The sequence below is a fragment of the Chaetodon auriga genome, chromosome 21, assembly GCF_051107435.1.
Source record: "Chaetodon auriga isolate fChaAug3 chromosome 21, fChaAug3.hap1, whole genome shotgun sequence".
NCBI classification, from domain to species: Eukaryota; Metazoa; Chordata; class Actinopteri; order Chaetodontiformes; family Chaetodontidae; genus Chaetodon; species Chaetodon auriga.
The window spans coordinates 8,050,103-8,074,436 of NC_135094.1; the positions used below are offsets into that span (position 1 = coordinate 8,050,103).

At 43.0% G+C, this 24,334-nt stretch overlaps 4 protein-coding genes across 23 annotated transcripts in view; 3 read left to right on the forward strand and 1 right to left on the reverse strand.

The window, feature by feature from the left end:
* Nucleotides 1–8,476, forward strand: part of kiaa1217 (KIAA1217 ortholog) — a 106,931-nt gene extending 98,455 nt beyond the window's left edge. For 6 of the 16 annotated variants that reach the window (XM_076761293.1, XM_076761294.1, XM_076761289.1 and 3 more), the window contains 8 exons: nucleotides 184–382; nucleotides 487–776; nucleotides 1,311–1,466; nucleotides 1,786–1,908; nucleotides 3,282–3,362; nucleotides 3,461–5,098; nucleotides 5,628–5,759; nucleotides 6,810–8,476. In XM_076761293.1, coding sequence (XP_076617408.1) covers nucleotides 184–382; nucleotides 487–776; nucleotides 1,311–1,466; nucleotides 1,786–1,908; nucleotides 3,282–3,362; nucleotides 3,461–5,098; nucleotides 5,628–5,759; nucleotides 6,810–7,346 — 3,156 coding nt within the window. In that variant the 3' untranslated portion in view covers nucleotides 7,347–8,476. The remainder of the gene's footprint in view (nucleotides 1–183; nucleotides 383–486; nucleotides 777–1,310; nucleotides 1,467–1,785; nucleotides 1,909–3,281; nucleotides 3,363–3,460; nucleotides 5,099–5,627; nucleotides 5,760–6,809) is intronic. The other 10 variants (XM_076761288.1, XM_076761292.1, XM_076761287.1 and 7 more) reach the window with 10 other exon arrangements.
* A 197-nt stretch (nucleotides 8,477–8,673) lies between these two features.
* Nucleotides 8,674–10,528, forward strand: LOC143314396 (uracil nucleotide/cysteinyl leukotriene receptor). Its single transcript, XM_076721380.1, has 2 exons — nucleotides 8,674–8,734; nucleotides 9,586–10,528. The coding sequence occupies exon 2, from the start codon at nucleotides 9,608–9,610 to the stop codon at nucleotides 10,526–10,528; it is 921 nt and encodes a 306-aa protein (XP_076577495.1). The 5' UTR covers nucleotides 8,674–8,734; nucleotides 9,586–9,607.
* Nucleotides 10,529–10,971: 443 nt separating this feature from the next.
* nphp3 (nephronophthisis 3) lies at nucleotides 10,972–20,879 on the forward strand. Of its 4 annotated transcripts, none has more exons than XM_076761585.1 (28): nucleotides 10,980–11,026; nucleotides 11,524–11,904; nucleotides 12,031–12,156; nucleotides 12,240–12,390; nucleotides 12,552–12,704; nucleotides 12,852–12,985; nucleotides 13,385–13,545; nucleotides 13,658–13,814; nucleotides 14,240–14,314; nucleotides 14,408–14,578; nucleotides 14,713–14,816; nucleotides 15,034–15,148; nucleotides 15,256–15,399; nucleotides 15,523–15,620; nucleotides 15,737–15,839; nucleotides 15,980–16,062; nucleotides 16,236–16,371; nucleotides 16,575–16,739; nucleotides 16,898–16,992; nucleotides 17,112–17,234; nucleotides 17,320–17,509; nucleotides 17,708–17,949; nucleotides 18,186–18,261; nucleotides 18,346–18,473; nucleotides 18,658–18,898; nucleotides 19,005–19,130; nucleotides 19,305–19,420; nucleotides 19,508–20,879. In XM_076761585.1, the coding sequence occupies exons 2-28, from the start codon at nucleotides 11,581–11,583 to the stop codon at nucleotides 19,674–19,676; spliced, it is 3,906 nt and encodes a 1,301-aa protein (XP_076617700.1). In that variant the 5' UTR covers nucleotides 10,980–11,026; nucleotides 11,524–11,580; the 3' UTR covers nucleotides 19,677–20,879. The 4 variants fall into 4 exon arrangements, with proteins under 4 accessions (XP_076617698.1, XP_076617700.1, XP_076617699.1 ...); XM_076761584.1 differs by having other exon boundaries at nucleotides 16,233–16,371; nucleotides 19,508–20,875; XM_076761583.1 differs by having other exon boundaries at nucleotides 10,972–11,026; nucleotides 15,256–15,620.
* On the reverse strand, nucleotides 20,549–24,304 carry uba5 (ubiquitin-like modifier activating enzyme 5). Of its 2 annotated transcripts, XM_076761586.1 has the most exons (12): nucleotides 23,992–24,304; nucleotides 23,799–23,844; nucleotides 23,268–23,357; nucleotides 23,041–23,150; nucleotides 22,854–22,940; nucleotides 22,691–22,775; nucleotides 22,498–22,602; nucleotides 22,223–22,350; nucleotides 21,938–22,073; nucleotides 21,741–21,816; nucleotides 21,535–21,641; nucleotides 20,549–21,385 (listed from the first exon to the last, which is right to left on the reverse strand). In XM_076761586.1, exons 1-12 carry the CDS (start codon nucleotides 24,153–24,155, stop codon nucleotides 21,308–21,310), a joined length of 1,212 nt encoding a protein of 403 aa, XP_076617701.1. In that variant the 5' UTR covers nucleotides 24,156–24,304; the 3' UTR covers nucleotides 20,549–21,307. The 2 variants fall into 2 exon arrangements, with proteins under 2 accessions (XP_076617701.1, XP_076617702.1); XM_076761587.1 differs by lacking the exons at nucleotides 23,799–23,844; nucleotides 23,992–24,304 and having other exon boundaries at nucleotides 20,835–21,385; nucleotides 23,273–23,357.
* Nucleotides 24,305–24,334: the final 30 nt, after the last annotated feature.

The window sequence follows — 24,334 nt, forward strand, 5'->3', positions numbered from 1 at the left end:
TGGTGATATTCAGTTGTTCTCATTAGCATCCTGTAAATGTCAGCTCTGTTACTCTGGCATTATTTTGCCCTTTAAGACTCCTTTTGTTTTTTTGGGGTTTTTTTTTTTTTTGTTGGTTTTGTTGTCGTAGGAATAGAAATCTCCATTAGGAACTTTCTCTCTCTCCTTTTTTTTACCCTGTAGGCTGCAGAGAAGGAGTGGGAAGAGAAGAGGCAGAACATGGGTCATTATGATGGCAAAGAGTTTGAGAAGATCCTCCAGGAGGCCCAGGCCAACATGATGAAGGGCATTCCCAGTCTAGACGCTGAAGAGAACCCAGGAGTGCCCCCTGCAACCACTGGAGAACAAGCAGACATCCACAATCCTGTGGAGTCACCATCAGGTACAAATCTAACACAAATGTAACTTTAAGTACTTATTTTACATTTACACATTACACATTTTAAAATATATGCTATATAATTTTATCTCATGTTTGTATGACAGAAGAGCCCCAGTCTGAGCTTCAGTCCGACAAATTAGCCAAGAAGGGGCCTGAGAAACTCCCAAAGCCTGTGATGGAGAAACCAGCCAAACCTGCACTGGAGAGACCCTCCAAGACTGCCACCAAGCCAGCCCCCACCGATAGTTTTACCAAGCAGGGGTCTGAAAAGCCCAGCAAGTCCCCGCCACCACCTCCTCCGAGGAAGACCTACCCCAGCTCAGGCTCAGGCATGACCACCACACGCTCTGGCGAGGTGGTCTACACCAGCAGGAAGGAGTCCACATCGGCTCAGGTCAGTCTGACACCAGGTTGTCATGTGAAATGTGTTGGAACGGCAGCTGCAGCTTGTAACCTCATTATTTAGGCTACTATTCTCAGTTTTTGGTATCATGCACTTTCTTTTCTGGCTTTTTCATGTTTTCATTTCTTATTGTGTGGGGTTTTGTGTTTGAACTAAAAAATAGCAGTAACATATTGTAACAGTGAATGTCTCTTGGCCTTTGTACTTAATAACAGTTTCTGAAAAGCACAACACATTTAATCATTCCATTAAAATAATACTTCAACAATTTGGGAAAAAAAGACAAGTTACAGGAGCTTTAGATGCGGTGGATATTTTTTAGACTTTATTGTTGTGGTAAACTAAGCTAATGCTAAGCGCCTTTCGGCTCTTGCTCCATACTTAACGCGCAGACATGTGAGCAGCATTGATCTTCCCATCTGTCTGTTTTCTTTAGAGCACAATTACTTTAACCTTTGAATAATCTTGTCGTCTTGCTGCATGGCTTGGAAAACTAATTTCCCTCTCATAAATTAATTTTAACAGGAGGGTGAAGAGGACACTCCACCTCCCACTCCCCCAACTAAGCCCACGAAGGTTCCACCAGAGACCAAGCCGAAGCCAGCCACCCCTCCCCCCATCACTGCCCCCGTTGCCGGAGAAGAGGAGGATGAAGGGGACAAGATCATGGCGGAGCTTCAGGTTAGATGCATATGTAACCCATGCACTCACACCTCACACACATACATGTACACATTCACTCAAACATCAAATCAAACAACACAAATCAGAGGGCGTAATGTTTGCTGCATTTTTCTGATTTCTGCATTGTGGGTGTGGGTTGCCTATCATTTCTTCAAATGGTGGTTGACTTTCTCAGAAGTGGTGAAGGATGAGCAACTCTTTGATTTTGAATCTAACTTGTGGGCTTTTGTGGCTGTGGCAAAGGTGAAGATACTAGAACTTCTTCCCACCTCAAAATCCTTGTCCCATTTCCCCTTCAATTTTCTCCACCCTTCAGGTTTTCCAGAAGTGCACAGTTAAGGATGTAGGGGGGAAACATGTGGTAGAACCCACCACTCGAATTGAACCGCAAATCAGAGAACTAAGACCAGGGGCCTTATTGCCCCTCAAAGACAAAAAGGTAAAATATACATCGCCGTGCAGCTACCCAGCTAACTGCCTGCCTCTGCCAACTGTCTGATAGAATCGATGGCTGTGTCTTAACCCTTCTACAACTTTTGCACCCTTGCTTTGGCTCGAGAGAAACCTGTAACAGCTGCCTCCAAAAAACTCCTTTCCTTGCTGCCTCAGTTTCCCTCCCTCTTGTGATTCTACTGGATATCACAGCTTGAATATTTCAGGATTAAGTCTGCATAAAATGAAGCCTCTGAAAAGATGCTGTGTCTTTTGTGCTCCTGGACCAGACAATGATGTGTTTTGCCACTGATTTAATTATCACTTGTCCTTCTCCTCCAAATCAATAAAAACCTCGGCACTGTATTCTACAGGCAATTAAATCGTCTTGTGTCTTTCTTTAATTACACGTCTTCATACAAAATCAGCATAACAAATATTTCTCAAATGATTGACAATTGAGAGAAACATGGTTAAAGCTCTGTAGACACCTGTTTTTGCAGACTTGGTTCACTAGAGGTCAGTCTGACCACTTTGCATGCTACTCTCTCCCACTTACACTTTTCTGAGGAATTACTTTTCTGTTTCTCTTGGTCTTTGCACAACTTTACACAAGTTTGCTTTCCCAGCTTTACACCTATATAACCAGCACAACCCTATATAATTTTTCACATTTAGGTCAAACAATACACACATGTAATATGTTTTTGTCAATTAGCGCGACAAAGAAGACAGTTAAGTTAAAGTGCAACAAGTTTGGCTAGCTCATAGCCAAATTTTTAGGTATACGAGTAGATGGTGAGCAGCTAGTTGCTGTAAGTATTAAAGCATAAACTATTGCACATTAGGTAATGTTACTAAGATTATTTTACTGAAGTGAAAGCAGTCTGAGTGACTTGCATGGTATTAACAGTGCGTATTGAAAGAACAAGACAGGAAACAGGATGTTTAAAGGTTGGTTGAAACCGGGGGAGAGTTTCAAGAAATATGCAAAAATAAAAGTGTTAACTGCGAAATTATTGACAGTGAAAAAAGCCCAAAAGAAAAGCTGAACAGACAGGTTGTAGCCATCAGTAAGAAGTTGATTTGGAAATAAAGTGGCTTAAGGTCTTAAAGTAATATTTATTCATTTTCCCTGCATGCATTTTCATATACAGAATTGAGGATCAAAACTTCATATAAACAGTCATATGGTATGAAAGTGAAGTCTGATCAGTACGTTCTGTAAATCATTTACTGTTGGCTTATAGAAGGTAATTGCCCAGTGCAGTGTTGACACTGTTGATGCTACTGCAATAATGTATATGAATTCAGAGTTAATCCACAGCAGCCTGACACACCAGTTGCACAGTAATATTATTCCCTCACACACTGTCCTAGCAGAGCTCAGAGCCCAGTCGAGAGGATAAAGATCCAGACACAGATGAAAATGGCAATACTACTGTCCGACAGAGCCAAGGGGTATGTACGACTTTCAATAATTAATATTATATTCATGTATAGTTAATGTAGGTTCTAGAATTTGAGAGATTTTAAATAGCTACTTCTTCATTTCTCAGGTCATATACTATGTGACTGGCCAGATACCCAAGGAACATCCACCCCCGCCAGGATCAGAGGAAACCCCCGAACACCGAGAGCCCACACAGCCTCCATCACAGGTGTCAAATGTCAATGTTAATGACAATTCTCCAAGCCAGCAGCAGCAGCCGCCTCTGTCTCCGAAATCACCTCCACCTATATCACCTAAGCCTGTGGGACTGAAAGGATTCAAATTTCCAAGGAAACAAGTTAAACGCTCTGAATCCTTGAAGACCAGTGCAGAAATGGACAAGGGAAAAATTCTCAACAAAATTAACACTCAAAAGAACACTAAAGTCATCCAGCAACATGTTTCTTCTAGTAAGAAAATAATACCCGAGCCTGTGGCAACCACAACAAATAGCACCATAAGAGAGGCACCTAAAAGTTCTGTTGCTCCACCAAAAAATGCTCCTACTGAGGACAGTGATCTGTCCAAAGCTCAGTGTGAGGAGGTTAATGAGGAGGCTAGTCTAAGTCCTGACTTACCCGGAGAAGAGGCACCTCCACCACCTGACAACATAGCATTTATGATTACTAACACCAAAGTTCAGGCCCTGTCCTGTGGCGAGTACCAGGAACTGGTGAATGCCAAGAAAGGAAGTGTCCAGACTGTTACCGTGGGTAGCGCCGTGAACCGAGGCAACGCCACAGCAGATCCCAATTTGCCACAGGATAATGGCTTCAACAAGAAGCCCGTCATTATCATTTTTGATGAGCCCATGGACATCCGTTCAGCTTATAAACGCCTGTCCACCATCTTTGAATGTGAGGAGGAACTGGACAGGATGCTAGCAGAAGAGCGCATCGAGGAGGAGAGTGAGGAGTCTGACACAGAGAGGAATGGTGGGCCGCAGGTAAAAGCCCAAGGCACAGAGGTGGTTGATGGCAGAAAGGTCAGCTCCTCACAGGCCACTGCGGACCACGTTAGCTTATCATCCTCATCTTCATCCTCAATCTCTGAGTTGATGGACAGTGGAGTCAACTCAGAGTCAAATGGTGACACCAAGCAGGATGGTAAGAAGAAGTTCAAGTTTAAGTTCCCTAAGAAACAGCTGGCGGCGTTGACACAGGCAATTCGCACTGGCACCAAGTCAGGCAAGAAGACTTTACAGGTGGTTGTGTATGAAGACGAGGAGGAATGCGACGGTACTATCAGACAGCACAAAGAAGCAAAGAGATTTGAGATTGCACGTTCAAAATCCTTAGCAGACGCTCCCAAGGTACCTGCTGCGCAGAAGAGGCAGAACTCCGACTCCCTCGGCAGGACGAATGAGATCCGGAAGAACACCTACAAGACACTGGATAGCCTGGAGCAGACCATCAAGCAGCTGGAGACCACCATCAGTGAGATGGGACCACACTCCCCACGGGAGTCAGTCTGCATGGAGGAACCTAAAGAAGGCAATGGGAAAAGCTCCGAAGGAGTGGGGCTGAAGAGGTCTTCCTCTCTCCCTACCTCCAGAGGGTCAGGCCCTAAGGTACCCAGCAAAAGTTCATTGCAGAAGAAGACTAAACCTCATCTCCTTCCTCGCCCTGTAGTCATCCCTACTACTACCACCACTGCCACCACCACCACCACCACTATCCCCAGTGCCCCCAGCACCGTACAACAGGTCTCTCTCTAGCTCTTGTTGGTCCGGGAGGCTTTGGGTCCTTCTTTTTCAGTTTACAACCTACCTCCACTCCAACCCTAACCACTGAAATTACAAAATCATTAATCCACTCCACAGGTGCTTGGAAACGCTGGAAATGCCCCCTGTGGCTTTCTCCCTCTGTGAAATCATGGTGACATGATTGGGGGTGGCATTTTGTTGGGTTCCTGGCTACCGTATTCCTCCTTCAGTTCATTGCTAAAACTCTGAGGTTTTCAGCAAGGGGCAAGCACATCATCAAAGACATTCTCATGATGATTAAGCTCTGATATCTTCCTTACTCCTGACTGCATGTACTACTGTGCATTGACTTCAAGGTTTATGTTCTGACTGGGTGCATGATCTTTCACTGGTGTTGATGGTTGAGGTGTTAAATGAGGTTCTTTTACCTGTTAGTGCCTTGATTTTTCATACTTCCTATATGGTGTGTGTTTTTTTTCTTTCTTTTGTTTTATTTCTTCTTTTGTTTTTCGTTTGGATCCCCTTGCAGAACACCAGTGTCGCTTCCCCTTCTAGTCGGATGCCCGTCCCTTTGTCTGCGAAGTCCAGGCAGTCGCCGGGTACTACTGACAAAGCAGGAAAACAGCAAAAACTGCAGGACGCTCAGAGGCAGTTCCGACAGGTAGTTTTACTGTAGGGCCTTACCAGAGACTAGAAGAAACAAACATATAGGGATTGAAAATGTGAGGCATGTATTATTAGGGGAAAAAAGACTACCAAAGCTGTGAGATTTGAAGTGTTTTGAAAAAAAAAAAAATAAAGTCACCATGGTGGCGACAGTGGATCTGTTAATGTTTCTCTCGAGTCCGCTCTGACAAGAAGGCATGCTTGACTCTTGACTGTTACCCCATAACATCACTGTACTGTATGCTTTTGCATGTCCACACTGCTCATGGTTTCACTGTGTTGGTGACTTGACAAAAAAAGGAAAAAATGGCAAAGAAAAGTGGAATCCTATCCAGTCATCACCTGAGTTGTCATCTCATCTCCAGCTCCCATCACAGCTGAGTTCCTAATCAGTGTTGCCAAATCCCAGGATGCTTATGGCTATGTTAAAATACAACCCCTAACTGACATTTCAGCTATATGCACCTTCCTTCTCACAGTGCACCTCTGCTCAAACCCAACATTACTGCAAAGCTTCTTAACCCCACGGTGATATATTTTCTTTACCCTTGAGACCTCGCCACAACTCACCATCTTGCATCGCCAGTTTTCAGTGGAATACTGGCCCACATTTCCCTTGTCTGCGCTCACTCTTCAAACTCCTAACCCTGTTATCTAATACTCTCCAGTCTTCCTGTGCATCTCTGCCTTATGAATTCTCCCCTACAGCCCCTTTATGAGGCCTAACAATCCCTCTAACAGAGGCAGTTCGTAGAGATGCTCCTCCTGTCTGCCATCGCACTTCTAACCTTTGCAGTGTTCTGTTTCTCGGTAACATGTCTCATGTGTCTCACCTTTCATGTAACCTAGTAAAAGCAGAGCTTCTGTATATGTTGTTTTTGGTGTCTTTTAGTTCTGTCTTAGTAATGTTAATGTTTGTGTAGCCATAGTGTGTTTCTATGTGTATAACTTGTAGTTTTTTAACATCGTCTTAACTTTTTTATGTATTATTTCACCAGATTTCTTTTTTGACAACCAGTATCTGTTTTGGCATCTCTGTTTGCAGGCTAACGGAAGTGCTAAAAGAGTGGGAGGGGATCATAAAACTACTTCCCCTACTATACCAGTCTCTAAAATCCCTGCTTTTTATCCTAGCTCTACTAAAGGCAGCTCCCAGTCTGCACAAAACTCAGATGCTACTAATCCCATTAACCCTTCCTCCTCCTCTTCCTCCTCCTCCTCTCTGACAAAGTCCTCCATCCTGTCCTCTCATCGTTCCGGTTCCCTGCACTCCTCCCACATCCCCTCCCTGTCTAACGGATCCCTCAAACTCCCCACACCCTCACAGCACACAGGTAAAGCTCTCTCGTTTCCCTCGCAGACTCAGAATGGTCGAGTGCACTCCTCCTCCTCCTCTTCATTCTCCTCCTCCTCCTCCTCATCCTCCTCCTCCCCCTCCCCTCTGTCGCCCACACCTTTGGGCCCAGGTGGAAAGAGCATCCGCACCATACACACCCCCAGCTTCACCAGCTACAGGTCCCACAACGGCAGCAGCGGCAAATCCTGCATCCCAACAGCCACAGCAGCTAAGGACACTACCTAGCCCTATTTTCACCCCTCTGGCTTTACCGCTAGCAGGTAGACCTGGTCATGTGTCATCTTATATAGTTTGGGTTTGTTGTTTTTTGCTCTGTTTTTGAAAGTTTTTGTAAAAGTATTAAAAGATGCACTCTCCCTTTCACGTTTTATTTGACACTGGCATTCTCATACCAATGCTTTTATCCCCTTTAAGTTGCATTTTCCAATTCTGCAAAATACTCACTTGGATTCTGAATCTTTCTTGAAGGTGTACCAGATGTTCTCACAAAATGTTTTATAATGAAACTAAAAGATATTTAGTTTTACCACTTTGTAGTTGAAGTGGAAGGCTCTCATGGTGTTGAAAATCTATTTTTCTTGCTTTAGCTATGAATAGGGAATATAGAGTTGATGTACAATCACAAAGTACCATGTAAAAATGTTGTTTTATTTTTCAGACCAGAGATTGAATAACCATAGTATATTTAATCTTCTATATTTCTTATGTTGCCAGACATTCAACACAGCCCTTGTAAATGCCTTTTATGATTGTATACATAATGTATACACACATTTTAAAGTTTGATTCATTGTTGACTTCTGTTTTCTAAGACTGTTTTCTCATTTTTCACCCATATGAACTGCCAATTTTATTTTACAGATAGTAAAACTGGCATAATGAGTAGTACAAGTTTTCATTTTAGTGTGCCTATTTGCCAAAGTTGTTGTAACAATGACTCACTTCAGGCCTAACCCACTCACAGGATTTAGGGGAATTTACTTATGTTATGGCTGAAGTGTACCGCGGTATTTGTACTGCTGGTCTCGGTTTGTTAAGTTAACATGTATTGTTGTCTAAATGTAAACTGTACTAAAAACAAAGTGATAAATCGGTTCTACCATGTGTACATAGACGCTTCTACTAAGAGAATAAGTAGTTTTTTTTAACATACCAAAGTTTATTTGTATGCATGCCTTTCAAATACTTTAGGAGAGTGGTGTTAAAGAAGAATTATGTTTGCACAGATAGATTTTGTAAATATCTGGTTTTCTCTCATTTTTGTAAAGCTTTAAATCATACTATAAATGAGCAATGTGGTAAAGACAAAACTGTGTTGGAGTAGCAAAAATAAAGACTTGCATGCTTGAAATGCAGCCGAGCTTCAGTGTTTTTTTTCTGGTTCTGGCTTCCTGTTTAATTCATGTGTGAGTGAATTAACATGACGTGTGTGTGTGTGTGCGCGCGCGTGCGTGCGCGCGTGCATGTGTGTCTGTACATGAGTGTGTATAAATATGAAAGTGGAGACGTTCCACAAAGCGAGTACTTCTCACTTCCACTTCACCTCTTTCTCTTTCTGACACGGATGGTAAATATACAGTAGAACTCTGCATTCTCTATCTCTGTGATTACAGGTAAGATGATTATTATTATTGTTATTATTATTATTATTATTATTATTATTATTAGCAGTAGTATTAGTAATGTTAATGATTATTGACAGTACTAAGTGTGTGCACTATTTTCCCTAAATCTGCTCTTATAATCTTAATAGTAAAGTGCAAACGTTTAGTGGTGCTTTAACTACAAACCATGCTTAAAGATGTACCATTTTGTAAGTTTTAGCATTTAACCTAAAATTATTTATTTTACAGTCGCAGAGCACTTAAAGATAGCTTTTGATGTTTAGGGGAAGTGTGAGTATGTTTAAATACATTAGTAAAGCTTGGTGACACCCCAATTTAATGCATCATATGGGTGGATTTTGCATTTCATCACATAAATATAAGTTAAGGTGAACTACAACTATCAGATATTGTTAGCCATAAACTAGATGAAATACATTATTTTACTCAAACAAATGCGTTCCACTTTATTCAAAATTGTGTTGTCTACATCCTGAATGGAATTGGCAGTCAAGTTACTTGTATGAAAATGCTGTTTACTTCTCAAACTATCTCTTGAATGTAGCTTATTTGTAGTTTATTGTTTTCTGGTGTAAATCAGTAGCTATACTGGGAACACTGATGCTTTGCAAAGACACTTCCTGTTTCCAATGAACCTCATTTACACATGATGTTGCATGTGGGTTGTTATTTTGCCACATCACACAAATCACCCTTTTGTCACACTCACATCCTACGTTCGTTGTTTCATTGTGATACTAAAATGCGTGACTTATGAGTCACCAAAAAGTAATTTGACATGAAGCCATCTCTGGGCTGTCGATCATCATAACAGGTTATTTGTGTCTCTGCTGCACTAGGCTGATCCTCTCCACAACAACAATGAACATCTCTGAGGAAGAAATGCAAGTCTTCTTTGGCAGTGACTCCCACCAAGAGAACATTATCTTTGCTACGTTCTACAGCCTGATTTTCATCGTCGCTGTGCCTGGGAACGCTTTGGCGCTCTGGGCCTTCTCTCACCAGGACAGCGCGTCTCCATCTCAGGTCTTCCTGAGGCACCTGTCTGTAGCAGACATCTCTTACGTACTAATTTTACCCATGCGTATTGTTTACCACCTGTCTGACAGCCACTGGCCTTTTGGACATGTAGTCTGTCAATTAGCAGGCTTCCTCTTTTACCTAAACATGTACTGCAGCCTTTACCTGATGAGTTTCATCAGCCTGGACAGATTTCTGGCTGTGGTTCTACCTATAAAATCACAGTCAGTTAGGAAGGCTTTGTATGCAAAGGTAGTTGTGGGTGTACTTTGGGTGACAGTCATTGTGTCTATGAGTCCTACACTTTTCTCTAAAAAGAATGTGACCATCAACTCCACTGGCATCTGCAACAAGCTGTACTTGGAAAAGACATCATCCACTGCTTTAGTTTCCACGGTTGTGGCATTTGTTATTCCACTCAGTACCATCGTGGCTTCCTACATACTGATTCTGTTGAAACTAAGGACAGTCAAGCAACAACCAGTGAAAGACAAGGCTGTGAAAATGATCATACTTATTGTGATTAACTTCCTGTTTGCATTTGTGCCCTACCATGTGAGTAGGGTAATCTACATCAAAAGCTTCAGTCATGGCCATGTGACTGCAGCAAGCCGGGAAGCTCTGGGTAGAGCCAATCAGATCACATCTGCACTGACCTGTATCAGTGGCGTACTGGATCCTGTGATGTATTTCTTCCTGAACAATGCATACAGGGACAAATTGCTTCAGCTGTTCTGTAAAACCAGGCAAGAGGATCAATAAGTCATAAATATCATGTAGACAATAAATCCTTTTTTAAACAAATTGGCCTTTTTGTATCATTGTGAGTGAGGTGTTCAGACATGAATGCATTCAACCTTGTTGCAATATATTGATATGATCTCTAAAATGTAGGGTTACAAAGTAATCAAAGGTGCAACACAGGTTAATAATAATAATTAAGTAAATATATGACTACATTTAAAACTTTGATGCAGTCAGGAGCTAAATGTCACACCTCATGAGGCAGGTATCAGTCGTACAATTTCTAATATACCTTTGTAATTGCTATGGCCACTATATATTAGTCATTATTGCCTAATATTTGAGACATTCGAGTGTTCAGTGCCATGAATTGTCGTATGCGGCCTGCCAGGTCGGCCTTTGCACTTGCCGTACTTGGAAAAACATTTGACTTTAGCCCAATTTGACTTGAGCGAGCACCCGTATTATCGACTTGTTACCAAGGCAGCCAGGAAGAAGCTGTGACGGGAGCGGACTGTAAGTGTATTTTTGTTTGTTTAGCCTAGCTCCTCGTTTTAACCATAACTCTGGGTTTTTGTCAACATTCCGTCAAAGCTAAAATATGTACGGAAGTTATTCTGCCATACTTGCAGTCTTTACAGCATTAAATATCGCGACGAGCGGGTTGAACACGTTAGCTAACGAAGTACAGCTGTCTTTGTCATTATTAGTCAGATAGGAATAATTAGCTAGCAACTGCAAACCTGTTAGCATAAAGTCATCTTTCTGTAGCTGGAGGTGCTAATGTAAAAATAACGGTTGTTAGAGCTGTTGCTTTTGTAGAAGCAAGTTAGCTTTGTGCCTGTTACAATATTGCACATAGATTAGCTGTTTTACGTTTGTGACACAGCACGGATAAACCAAATTAGGACTCAGAAATGCCAACCACAATCACCTTCCAAAGCCCAGGTAGCTAGATAAAAACTTTCCGGCAACTGTCACTATGCATCTCTGTCCTGTCTGTCATCGCGCAGGGGCAGATATGGGCACCCGAAAAGGCTGAGTACTATTTCACAGCTTAGGCTGCCACCATGGGCACCGCATCCTCTTTGGTCAGCCCAGGAGAGGTGATTGAGGATGGATATGGGGGTGAAGGTGGGGAAGCCTGTGAAATCCCAGTGGAGGTCAAACCCAAAGCCCGACTCCTGCGCAGTTCCTTTCGCAGGGGACCTCGGGTGATTGGGGCCAGTTTCAAATCCACAGGTTCTGTGGATCTGGAGTACGCAGCTGAGTATGAAAGACTCCGTAAAGAGTATGAAATCTTCCGTGTCAGCAAGAATAACGAGATCTCATCCATGCAAAAGAAGGAGGCCAAGCTGGACGAGGAGAACAAGAGGCTGAGGGCTGAACTGCAGGTAATGAATTTATTGGAGACTAAAAATTCAGAGACCGTCAACTTGTCATCGCCTTGCAACAGCTTTGGTATGTACGTGTTTTAACAGTTCTTATCATGGTGTCAATCATTCTCAATGTGACAACAGGCTTTGCAGAAGACCTACCAGAAGATCCTCAGAGAGAAAGAGAGTGCTCTTGAGGCAAAGTACCAAGCAATGGAGAGGGCTGCCACCTTTGAGCATGACAGGGACAAAGTCAAACGACAGTTTAAGGTAAACTACACCACGTGTTACTCTGTTGCGTTTCCCCAGTAATTGTAACTGCAGCCTTAACCCACTGGCTAAATGTCTGCCAGATTTTCCGAGAGACTAAAGAAAAGGAGATTCAGGATCTCCTGCGGGCCAAGAGGGACTTGGAGGCAAAAATGCAGCAGCTGCAGGCTCAGGGCATTCAGGTCTATGACCCAAATGATTCTGACTCAGATGACAACCAAACCACTGTCACTGGTAAGACACAGAAATCTACAATGTTGAGACCTTTTTCTTTGTTTGTTTTTTTCATCCATCCTTTCGGTATTAATTTGCAATTAGAATACAAAATTTAAAGTCTTGTTTTGTGTGATGAAATCTTCAAAAACATTGTATGTTTATTCACTGTATGTCTTAAGCTGCAGGGACTCAGTGTGAGTACTGGTCTGGCGGTGTGCTGGGAAGTGAGCCCTCTATGGGTAGCATGATGCAGTTGCAACAGACCTTCCGGGGGCCAGAGTTTGCACACAGTTTGATAGATGTGGAGGGACCCTTTGCAAATGTGAGCAGAGGTAAGTAAACTTCAGAAAGTCTGTAGAATGCAGGGAGGCGTCATGATATGGGTTGTAGGTTGGACAGAAGTACCCAGATATGTTTGCACTATAGCCATAGTGACCACTCTGGAAAAATAATAAAAATAATGTGTGTGTTTGTGTCAGATGACTGGGATGCTGCGGTGGCCAGTCTGCTCCAGGTCTCTCCTCATGTGCCCCAGGCCTTATGGAGTAACACAGTTCGCTGCTACCTAATGTTTACCCAGGAGACCAAAGCTGAGCTCGATGTCTTCATTAAGGTTGGTTAGATGGGCCCTGCAATTAAAAACTATAAATATTCAGTTTTCATGGGATATTGTGGCACTATGATGTTTTTCGGCTTTGTGGGGTTGTTTCCTGAACAAGGCCTAAACTAACACAGGGGAAGGACAAGAGAGAATTGTTAAACTTAGGTTAACAAGTAATGTTAGTAATCAAAATCACTGAGGTGCTTGCTCTTGTTAAGAAGTGTTTGTCTGCCTGATAGTGATCATTGGTCTTCACTGAAATAGGCAAAATAGTCAGTGTGTCTCCACGGAGAGACAGCATTAATCTGATGTTAAAGCTGACGTTGAGTTAACCTGGTTTAAAATGCCTTTTTGTAGAGAACTGCCACTCATCCTTGTCTGAGAAATCTTTGCTTCATGTTTTCATCACAGAAACACTCTCCAGTGTTACGGAGAATGTGTGAGGGTCTCGGCCATTTCTACCTGAATGTCTGTTTCCCAGAGGAGGCCGCTGCCTCATACTCTGTGGAGCGCAAACAGGAGATTGAAAGGAGCTCTGTGTGTGTGCTTCTTCTCAAATCTACTGTCACTAGGTACAGTAAGTCCCATACCTGTCCTCACCCACTACCCCAGGTAGTTAAGCTTGTCCATAATCATATTGTTTGTTAAGGAACATTTTCTTCTGATATTCATGCATTTGTGCAGCTCTGTGGTGGAGGATTGTGAGGAGGCCTTTGTGAAGAATCCTGATGGTCATCCACTGGTGCTCTACCTCAGGACAGAAGAAGATCACAATTTGACTGGTCCCACCCGGCAACTGTTAGAAAGGATCAATGCTGCAGATAAGGCTGCTAAAGTGAAGGTTTGTGAGAGCCGTATGTATATTAAATGAACAAGGCAGAACAGGATACAGGGGAGAAAGAGATATTTCAGTATCCACTGTCCAGGGTCAGATGAAATATTATATTTTCCATGTTCACTATTATAGCTTGACCTTTGAAAATGTTGTGAAAGTGCATTTTATAAATGGTTATATGGCATTTAAAGTCATGAGGATATGTATGTGCTTTCTGATAAATCACCTTATTATCCAGAGTAGTTTTGCTGAGAATGAACGCTCTTCCTCATTTCTCTTCTTTACAGAGTTTCTCACAATATACAGTATAACCTAACCACACCATAGACTGCTGGCCAAAAGCAGAAGCTGTGTGTTTATTGCCTTTTAAAGTTGACTCTTGCCGGATGTCACACAGTGCTTGTGCTCACATGTTTTGAACATTAACTCAGGTGGTGGATCATAGTGGTTCTGCAGAGGAGGGGGCTGAACTGATTTTTGCTCAACTAGAGAAAATCATCAAACAGGTAGACACTGAGCAGCGTCTGTCATTGTGTCACAGTGATATATGTTCATCCTTCCTGGCTCTGAAAACTTCCACTTCTACCCTCACCATGTAGGAGTTGCTGGGTCTTGAAGGAGCAGACGTTGACTCCAAGGACTCTGGGATAGAGGAGGGACACGAGGAAGACTCGGGAGATGTGCTGTGGGACCTGCACGATGAGCAGGAACAGATAGAGTCCTACCAGCAGGCCTGCAACAGCACCACCTCCCAGTTAGGTTTTCAGAAGGTAGGTCAGATCTCCTCTTTTTAGCTTTCTTAACCTTGTCCTCTAGTCTAATAATTCGTTTCGTGCAGAATCCTGATGGATTCTTAGTCTCTCTAATCTGTCTAAGTGTGTGTTGTGTCTGATGTCCTCCTCAGTATATAGATCGTTTGAATGACATGATAGCAGCCCCCCCTCCCACTCCTCCTCTGCTGGTGTCTGGTGGTCCGGGCTCAGGGAAGTCTCTCCTGCTCTCCAAATGGTGAGCACCTTATAAGTGTAATGTGTCCCCAGACTCATGGACGCTTTTGTTAAAAGCATTTTGTGTGCTTTTAGGGATGTTGAGTAATAATCTAACGCCCATTTTGATCATTTTTCACTTGTCTTTTCTCAGCTTAATTGTTCTATTACAAAATGGCACAAGCAGAAAATTTTGCACAGTTTGCCAACTTTGCTAATTGTCCTTTAATCCCTTTCAGGATCGAGCAGCAGCAGAAGCAGTCGCCCAACACCTTGTTCCTTTATCACTTTGTTGGTCGCCCGCTTTCCACAAGCTCAGAGCCAGTTCTCATTATCAAACGCCTCACAGTCAAAGTAAGGGGGTCTCTGTCACTGACTCGCCCAGACACTTTTCTTCCAATGAAGACACTCAGTCTTACTATGGGAATGTGTTTTCTGTCTGTCTATCCGTCGTCACACAGCTGCTGCAGCACTTCTGGTCCATTTCTGGCTTGTCCATGGAGCCCAGTAAGATCTTGGAGGAGTTTCCCCGCTGGCTTGAAAGACTGTCGGCACGCCATCAAGGAAACATCATCATAATCATCGACTCCATAGACCAAATACAGGCACCCCTCCTCTCTGTTTTAACTACAATTAGACATATATTTATGTTTTGCCCTCAGAATAATGCTCTCTACAAATTTTCTCTATTATTCCAGATTAACTCTGCAGTTTTTCTCCTTTTTCAGCAAGCAGAGAGACACATGAAGTGGCTGATCGACCCTCTCCCAGTCAATGTCAGAGTGGTGGTGTCTGTCAATGTGGAAACGTGTCCTCAAGCTTGGAGGTGAGAGAGGCAATTTACTCTATTTGTCAAAATGTTATTTGTCATGCAGTTGCATATATTCCTAAATATGCTCCTGTAGTTTATCCATATGTAATTCAGTGACCATGTCCGTTTAGATTGTGGCCCACACTCCACTTAGACCCACTGAGTCCCAGAGAGGTCAGAAGCGTTGTTAATGCAGAGTGCCAGAGCATGGATCTCAAATTCACCAAGGACCAGGTCAGTCATCGTCCCATCAGTTACCCTTGTTAATAAACGCGGAGGAGATTTGACAGTGTGGAAAGACATTTGGAGTGGTTAGCAGAGGTGTCTTTTTTGTGAGAATGCCACACCTGAATGTTGTACTATCTTTGTCCTAGGAGAAGAAGCTGGAAAGGCACTGTCGCTCTGCGTCCACCTGCAATGCATTGTATGTCACACTACTGGCAAGGATGATCATCAGGTCAGCCACCTCTGGTTTAAAGGTTTACTGTGACCTTCTTCAGATAAGAGTAAATTCATTCTAAGATCAGTCTTAAACACGGATTATGTGGGTAAAAAATGGTTTACCCCTCTTAAGTCTGTTGTTGATGACTCTTATTGGTGATTTTGTTGTGTTTTGTTAATGCCCAGCAGTATATCGTGTTGGTCACTGGAGAAGAGCCTGGAGCAGTGTCTTCAGTGTCAGGACACCATGTCACTCTACCGACAGGCTCTCAAGATGACACTGAACTCCCTCAACACTGACCGAGAGCGACACATTATGAGAGAGGTGACTTGCATCCAGGCAGCATGATAAAAACACAGTTTTGTCATTATTATTGGTTTCAAAGACAAGTGTGTGCCGCGAATATAATCATGTTATATTGTGTTTTCATGATACAGTTCAAAGGTCCTTTGATTAGTCAGAAATAACAGATTTTTTCCTCTTCTATGTAGCAGAAGAATATGTGTTTGTTCTTTGTCTCTCCTTAGATACTGTGCCTTGTGTGTGCCAGCCATAATGGAGTGAGTGAATCAGAGGTAATAGACCTTTTCCCAGAAGTGGAGTTGCCCGTCCTGTCCTCTCTGCTTTACCGTCTGAACAGGCTCTGCATTGTAACCCTCCGTTGTGGGCTCATCAGGTTTCAGCACCTGCAGGTAATCAGACCTTGGCCAGTGGAATATTATAGAGCACAAAGTCATAGTCATCGGACATAAATGTATGAATAGACAAATTTTTGTTGGTTGTCTGTGTGTGTGTGTGTGTGTGTGTGTGTGTGTGTGTGTGTGTGTGTGTGTGTTTGTCTGTCTTTCAGGCTTGGGAAGCTGTGAGGTTGGAGTTCCTGGGTGGAGGAAGCAGCTCTGCTACTTACAGAGAGAAACTCATTCATTACTTCAGTCAGCAGCTCAGGTGCTAAGAGTGGTAACCCTGTCCTCAGACAACACACACTCACATTCTTCTGTCAGCACAACTCATGTCATGGTGTGTGTTGTGTGTGTGTGTGTGTGTGTGTGTGTGTTTGTGTGTAGCCAGGACCGTGTGACTTGGCGTGTCGCAGATGAGCTGCCCTGGCTGCTTCAGCAGCAGGAGGATAGGACTAAACTACAGCTTAGCCTCCTGAACCTCTTTGTCTCCCAAAACCTCTACAAGAGGTACAAAACCTGCACGCACTGCTGATATTACAAAGACTGACACATTTACCTAGGTAGAGTCATACAGCTGTTTTCTTTTTTTCAGGGGTCATTTCTCTGAGCTGTTAGCATATTGGCAATATGTGGGCAAAGACAAAAGCTCCATGGCCACAGACTACTTTGACTCCCTGAAACACTATGAGAAGAGCTGTGAGAGCGAAGACAGCATGACCAAGCTAGCAAACCTCTATGAGACCTTGGGACGTTTCCTCAAAGACCTGGGCCTCCCGAGTCAGGTATGGTTGCAATATTTTAATGAGTATTAGCTTTGAAATAACAAAGAAATTATTCTTCACTAGTGTTTTTTTCTGCATCACCTTGTATGCCAGTTTTCTTGTTTCATTTGCATAAAGAGTCTAAAAAAGTGTTCTTTTATATATGTTAGTTTTTCTGCTGGACAGCACGTGTATCTGATTCTCTGTTTGTTTGATTAGGCTGTCGCGCCTCTACAAAGGTCCCTTGAGATTAGGGAGACAGCCTTGGACCCCGACCATCCCAGTGTAGCTCGCTCTCTGCACCAGCTGGCCGGGGTTTATGTTCAGTGGAAGAAGTACGGCAACGCAGAGCAGCTGTACAAGCAGGCCCTGGAGATAAATGAGAACGCCTACGGAGCTGAGCATGCCAGCGTGGCACGAGAGCTGGAGTCACTCGCCATGCTCTATCAGAAACAAAACAAGTAAACGGTTCTCTCTTGGTGTTGAAATGCATGATGTTATTTCTAATTGTTGTTTGTGTAGTATAGTTTATTTGTAATTCTTGCCAGGCAGTGTATTAACAAAGCACCATCTCCCCCTGTGTGAATGATCTCATGGTCTTATTAAAAGTAACTAAAACAGTCATTGACACTGTCAAGGCAGGATTCCAACTTAAAATGCACCTTTAATGGCTTACACCTGGCATTTTTACAATCAGGTACGAGCAGGCAGAGAAGCTCAGGAAGATGTCAGTCAAGATCCGTCAGAAGACTGCTCGCCAGAAAGGTCATATGGTAAGCAGGTGTCACAGATACCCACATGCTTAGTCATCCTCGCTTAATCAGTATTATCGTACATGCTTTTTTTCCTCCCTTCAGTACGGCTTCACGTTGTTGAGGCGCAGAGCCCTACAGCTGGAAGAGCTGACCCTGGGAAAAGACACTGCAGACTGCGCCAAGACGCTTAATGAACTGGGCGTCCTTTACTACCTCCAGAACAATCTGGAGTAAGGCACACATGCTACAGCTGGCATATAAGAAAAACAAAGACATTTAACACTCTCTGCATCATGGACATAATTTGCGTATTCCCGTTCTACCTCAAAGTGCACCTTCTCTCTGATTGCGGATAAGTTTTTTTGTTTGTGAGTCCGTCAACATATCTAAAATCTCTCTTGTTGACCTCATCAGTGCTGCCAAGGTATTTTTGAGCCGCTCACTGGAGATGCGTCAGCGTGTCCTCGGTCCAGACCACCCAGACTGCGCTCAGTCCCTCAACAACCTGGCTGCACTGCACACAGAGAGGAGGGAATACGAGACGGCTGAGGACATGTATGAGAAGGCGCTGGACATCCGCAAGAGGGCCTTGTCCCCAGACCATCCGTCGCTGGCATACACGCTCAAACACCTGGCCATGCTCTATAAACGCAGAGTGAGACACGTGTTGACACTGAAGCTTTAATGTTCTGCCCACTGAACAGTTCATTTGTGTTTGTCGTTGGCTGAGGATCTGATTTGAAGATGTGTGCGTTGTACAGGGGAAGCTGGAAAAGGCGGTGCCGCTGTATGAGCTGTCTCTGGAAATCAGGGAGAAAAGTTTTGGGCCCAAACACCCCAGCGTGGCCACAGCACTGGTCAACCTGGCTGTAATCTACTGCCAACTAGTGAGAATGTCCATCATGCTTTATTCAGTCTGCACTGCGAGTTACCAACTTGCATATTTCTTATGAACTGTTTGTATGTATTTGTGTCTTTTTTAATGGCCTCTGTGAGCATGTGTAGCTGTATTTTAGGTTGTATAGAGCAAAGCTAACTGTGAATTTCTTTGCGTCTGGCAGAAGAAGCACAGTGACGCCTTGCCTCTTTATGAGCGAGCACTGAAAGTGTATGAGGACAGTTTGGGGCGCTCGCACCCACGAGTGGGAGAGACCCTAAAAAACCTGGCTGTGCTGAGGTACAGTAGCTGAGGTCACATTCAGTTCATCAGAAGTTTGATCATGAATGTCGTATTACAATTTTTCCGCCTTTTGTTTGTCAACAGCTACGAAGAGGGCGACTTCGAGAAGGCAGCAGAGCTTTACAAACGTGCAATGGAGATAAAGGAGGCAGAGCCATCGTTGGTGTGTGGGAACGCTCCATCCCGCCACTCCTCCAGTGGGGACACGTTCAGTCTGAGGGGACCTGCTCCCCTCCCACACGTCCCGAGGTGACTCTGTTCAGCCGCTCAGTGCCACAGTACACCATAGAATAACGGCAGACCCCATGGTTTTATCAAAAGGGAAGCATCCTGGCCACCACACTGTGATTGTTGTCTAGATGAAGGTCTAATATACTGTACCTGCCAGTATAACCATGAAGTCAGCCATATTTAGTCTGTGAAACTTGTGTGTTTGCCAAAAGTATTTATTAATATTTCAGATATAATCATGTGTGTTTGGAACTTTGAACTTCCTTTAAATCAGTCCTTTTTATGGGCCTGGAACTCAGGTTTTCTCTTATGTTCATTCAGACTCAAACACTTAATTCCTATTTAAACGCCTCAGATTGAATGTCATCCAAATAGGAATGGAATGCCATGAGGGTCTGGCCTAACTTAACCCATAAAACATGATTTATGACCAGACACGTTCAGTCCTCTCTGGTGTACAGTACATATTAACTATGCTGTCATTTTAGTGAATTAGAGATACAGGTTTGATTTTAAGTGGATAATCCTAAAAATCAAGTAAAAAAGATCTTTGCAAGCTTCTTTTTTTAGGAGATGATTTATCAAACGTTTCCACCACGCAGTCTGATGACACTGTTACTTCTCACCAAAACTTCAGACCTCAGACAGATTTGTTTACATTCCTGATGTTCAGAATGGAGGATATTAGAGAGCCACTGTCTCTAAAATCAAATGTGCGTATTGTGGAAAATGTTTATATGCTGTTAAGATACCATTTATGTTTACATTATGTAATGTTTACCTACAAGTATTAAGTATGTAATTCAAAAAGAGAAAGTATACAACCCAAGAGAAGTGTCCAAAAACAAGCCTCGGCCACGTCTGAGGAGGAAATATCACCTCTGGTACTGATTTCATACAAATTTTAATATTGTTTATTTATTCATTTGCAAGAAGGATTTTAAGGGATTTGCCAAAACCATGATGGTGCCTCTTAAGTGTCCAGGTTAAAGTACAATAAACTAATGATTGATTGTTTTAATTGAATGCACATGAATCCAAAAGAGACACCAAAACGTATTGTTTCACTGCCAAATACAGTACATACAATGTTTCTATAGTGTTTTTATATATTCTTGTATTATGTAAAAGCTGTACAGGACAACAAAAACCACATCCTCATACATCCGATACAGTATATGGACAAGATTGTATTCCATCTAATAAATACTTTATTGAGACAACTTAAACATTGTTCATCAGTACTGTTGCAGCAGATCTTTTCTTACAGCTGAGTGAATGACGGAGCAAGTACATTTAAAGGTCGGGGCACTCGTTCACTAATCAGAACCATAGAAAATACACATTGTGATACATGTTAATGCACTAACAGTGATATTATTCTAGGTTTATAGACATCTCGTTAGAGCCAATTCCAAGTGCTAAACACCTTTCCAGTATGTCAGCGAATTACACATTTCTCTGCTTTGTTTGGAGCAGCACTTTTCATGCATTTCCTCTCTTCAGCTATTAGAAGAAGACATTCTGTAATTGTTTTTTGACATTAATTGGCTTGTTCACATGGATGCTTGTTATCAAAGAAAGCAGTGGAATAGAGACATGACACAAGGCGAGTTTTATCCAAAGAGCTGGAGTGCATCTTCAGACTGCTGCCTACAACTTTCTCATCTGTGCCATCAAGTCCTCTAGACTCTGCTCCGTCTCCTCCACTGTCTCGCCACTTGCTGCGTTCTGGTTCAGACACGAGAAAACAAAATATATCAGCATTTAGATGAGTCAACAAAGAGAATATCAGCAAAATAGTCATACTTTTCCCAGAACACCTTAAATTGCTGCTGACCCCAGCATCACGATGGTGGGTTGTGTTACAGAATACTAACCTCAGCTGGAATGGTGTACGCCACAGTGATGCCTTCTGGGAGGTCGGGCACAACGCCTGATGCAGCTTGTAACTCTGCGTCAGTCACCTCTGATACTAGTTCAATACCTGCACAGAACAAGTGATATGACGTGTTATACAATGACAAATCCAAGCAAAATGTTAAAGATTTGACACTGTGAGGTGGAGCAGTTACTTGTTGCTCACCCCACTCATTGTCCTCGTGTACGACCTCCTCCTCTTCCTGAACAACTTCAACCTTTGGCCGCTCTGCCTCTTTCTTCTGTAGGGACAAATTCACACAGATAGTTATCTTTCCCAGCCGGTACAGTGTCACATAAGAGTCACTCTTAAGCCAGTTAGTCCTACATCCTAATACTTGAGAACAAACAGTAAGCACACACCTTGTACTCCTCCTGTTGTATCCTGCAGTAGCTGTCGTTACACTGGGGGTTGGCTTTCATGGCCATGCTGGGGAAGAAGTCCTGCATGGCGTTGTAGCCAAGATAATAACTGACGGTGCCAAACTTTAACAGATACCTGAAAGACAATAAAAGGTAACATGTAGAGAATATACAGTACACACTACCATTGAAAAATTTGTTTTCAGTTGCAGTGTCTATATATATATAATACATATACCTTTACATCTTTAGGTTTCCCACTGTCCAAAAACAATGATATCTTACTTGAGGACATTTTGCACCAGGATGCCTGCCACCACACCCATTGTTGTTGGTAAGCTGGCAGCACACACCCCTTCTCTTTTCAGGGTCTTCTCGTCGATGTTAGCTGCCACCACCAGAGGAGGAGCACACTAACGAAGGATATGATACTTTAGTACAATGTAAATACAACAGTTTTCCTTCTCACAGGACAGTGTTGTAAGGGTTGCACATCATTTCGCTGCACAGAAAAGTATGTTTGCGTTTAAAAAGTCAACAAGAGGTGTGTGTGAACATACAGCGAAGCACGCCGTCTCTCCAGGAATGATGAGCTGGATGTGTCCTGACACGGCGTTCTCGCTGACACCAGACTCCATCCAGATCTGACCTAGTTCATTACAGGCCTGAGACAAACATGACAGAATGAAAACAATATGCAAGAGTAAGATGAACAAAGCACAGTGTGCAAGAGCTCTGTTTTTTTTCCCTTACTGTATTGATGGCCATTCTGGCCTCAAAGTTGTCCACACAGCTCAGGACCAGATCCACCGGCTTCCCTTCTTCTAGCCCTCCGTGACTGAGAAGACACAATATTTAGTTGTAAAGGCCTGAGAGGGATTAGAAACACTCGAAAGTGGAGGGTGGGAATGCTCACCTGATGCGCTCCATAAAATGTGTGAAATTTTCCAGTGTGGTGATGTTGTAGTTGTGGGTCTCAAATGACACATCTGGGTTGATGTTCCTGTTGGGTCACATGAGAAACATCTAAGCAAAAGGAAGCAATTTCGTTTTCAGTTTCTCTATTTTGGGAGAAATGTGGATTACTGTAAACAACGGAGTACCTGAGTGTGTGTTCTGCTGCTTCCACTTTGCTGAGGCCCGCCTGGTGAGGCTGGAAGAACAGTCTGTTCATATTGGCCAGCTCTACTTTATCGTAGTCAAAGAGGAGCAACTGTGATGGCAAGAGCATAGACGAGACTGAGGTGAGCACAGGCAGACGATCTGCTGAGTAATATGAACGGGCATCAAAGCGATGCAGAAGAAACAATAAAAAGAAAGTTTGTATTACCTTACCAATGCCACATCTAGTGAGCATTTCAGCTGTCACGCTGCCAACTCCACCTACACCAACCACAGCCACTGTGAACGTCCGGATTTTCTGTCAGCAAAGAAACAAAGAAGATGCTAATTCATCCTTCACAATGCTAAAACCATCCTTTCACTGAGGGAGCACTGTAGTAGATATTAGTCAATGTCTATTTTTCGGTGCTGACATTTGGCTGTTTGTATAGAATTCACCTTTTTAATCTTTCATCAAGACTTAGGGCAATTCATATTTTTAAATTAATAGACAAAAGCCTCATGGGCTTTAAAAAACAATGATACCCAATAAGTTTTACACTTGTATTTAAACGTACATAAATGTATATTGGTACAAATATCAGCTGACATGGCTGGAAGTTGACATAAGCTACAAGAATAACAATTACAAAAGAACAATCATGAGTGCACCCATATATTTAATAGGATTCTTCCTGTTAGGGACAGAGTAGCAACCACAAACTAAAAGTACTGCATTGAAGAAAGTAGAATATCATACCTCATAATCATCCACGATGCCCATTCGCTTTAAAGCCATTAGACGACTGCAATGAAAGCACAGCTGAGATTAGCTTGTGGTCTATGAAGTACCACCATATGGGGTGAGTGACTCATAAGGCGTAGCCCCTCGGCGCTATGACCAGTCCTGACAAAATCTGTCAAAATCCCCCAAAAATTAGATAAAAAGTCACCTGTATGGGTTGGTATCCACAACTTCGGCGCTCATTTTGTCAATCTTGGGTCTGTGAAGTCCCTCGCTTTCAGCATCCTCCGCGGCACACTGCCTCTGCTTACACTTTATCAATTCATTTTCCAGCTCTCTCACGCGCAGCTTCAGCTCCTCTACTGTCGCCATTAGGAGAACAAATGGCGCTAAACAATGCCAACGAAATGAAATGTTACAAATAAAACTGTAAATGAACTGTCTATGCGGCTAAATCCGCGCAGAAGTACACGTCTTCACAACTGAAATCAGCTGTCTGTATGTGTGTTCCCGTAAACAACGTCCGTGCGGAACACGAGTACAAACACTTC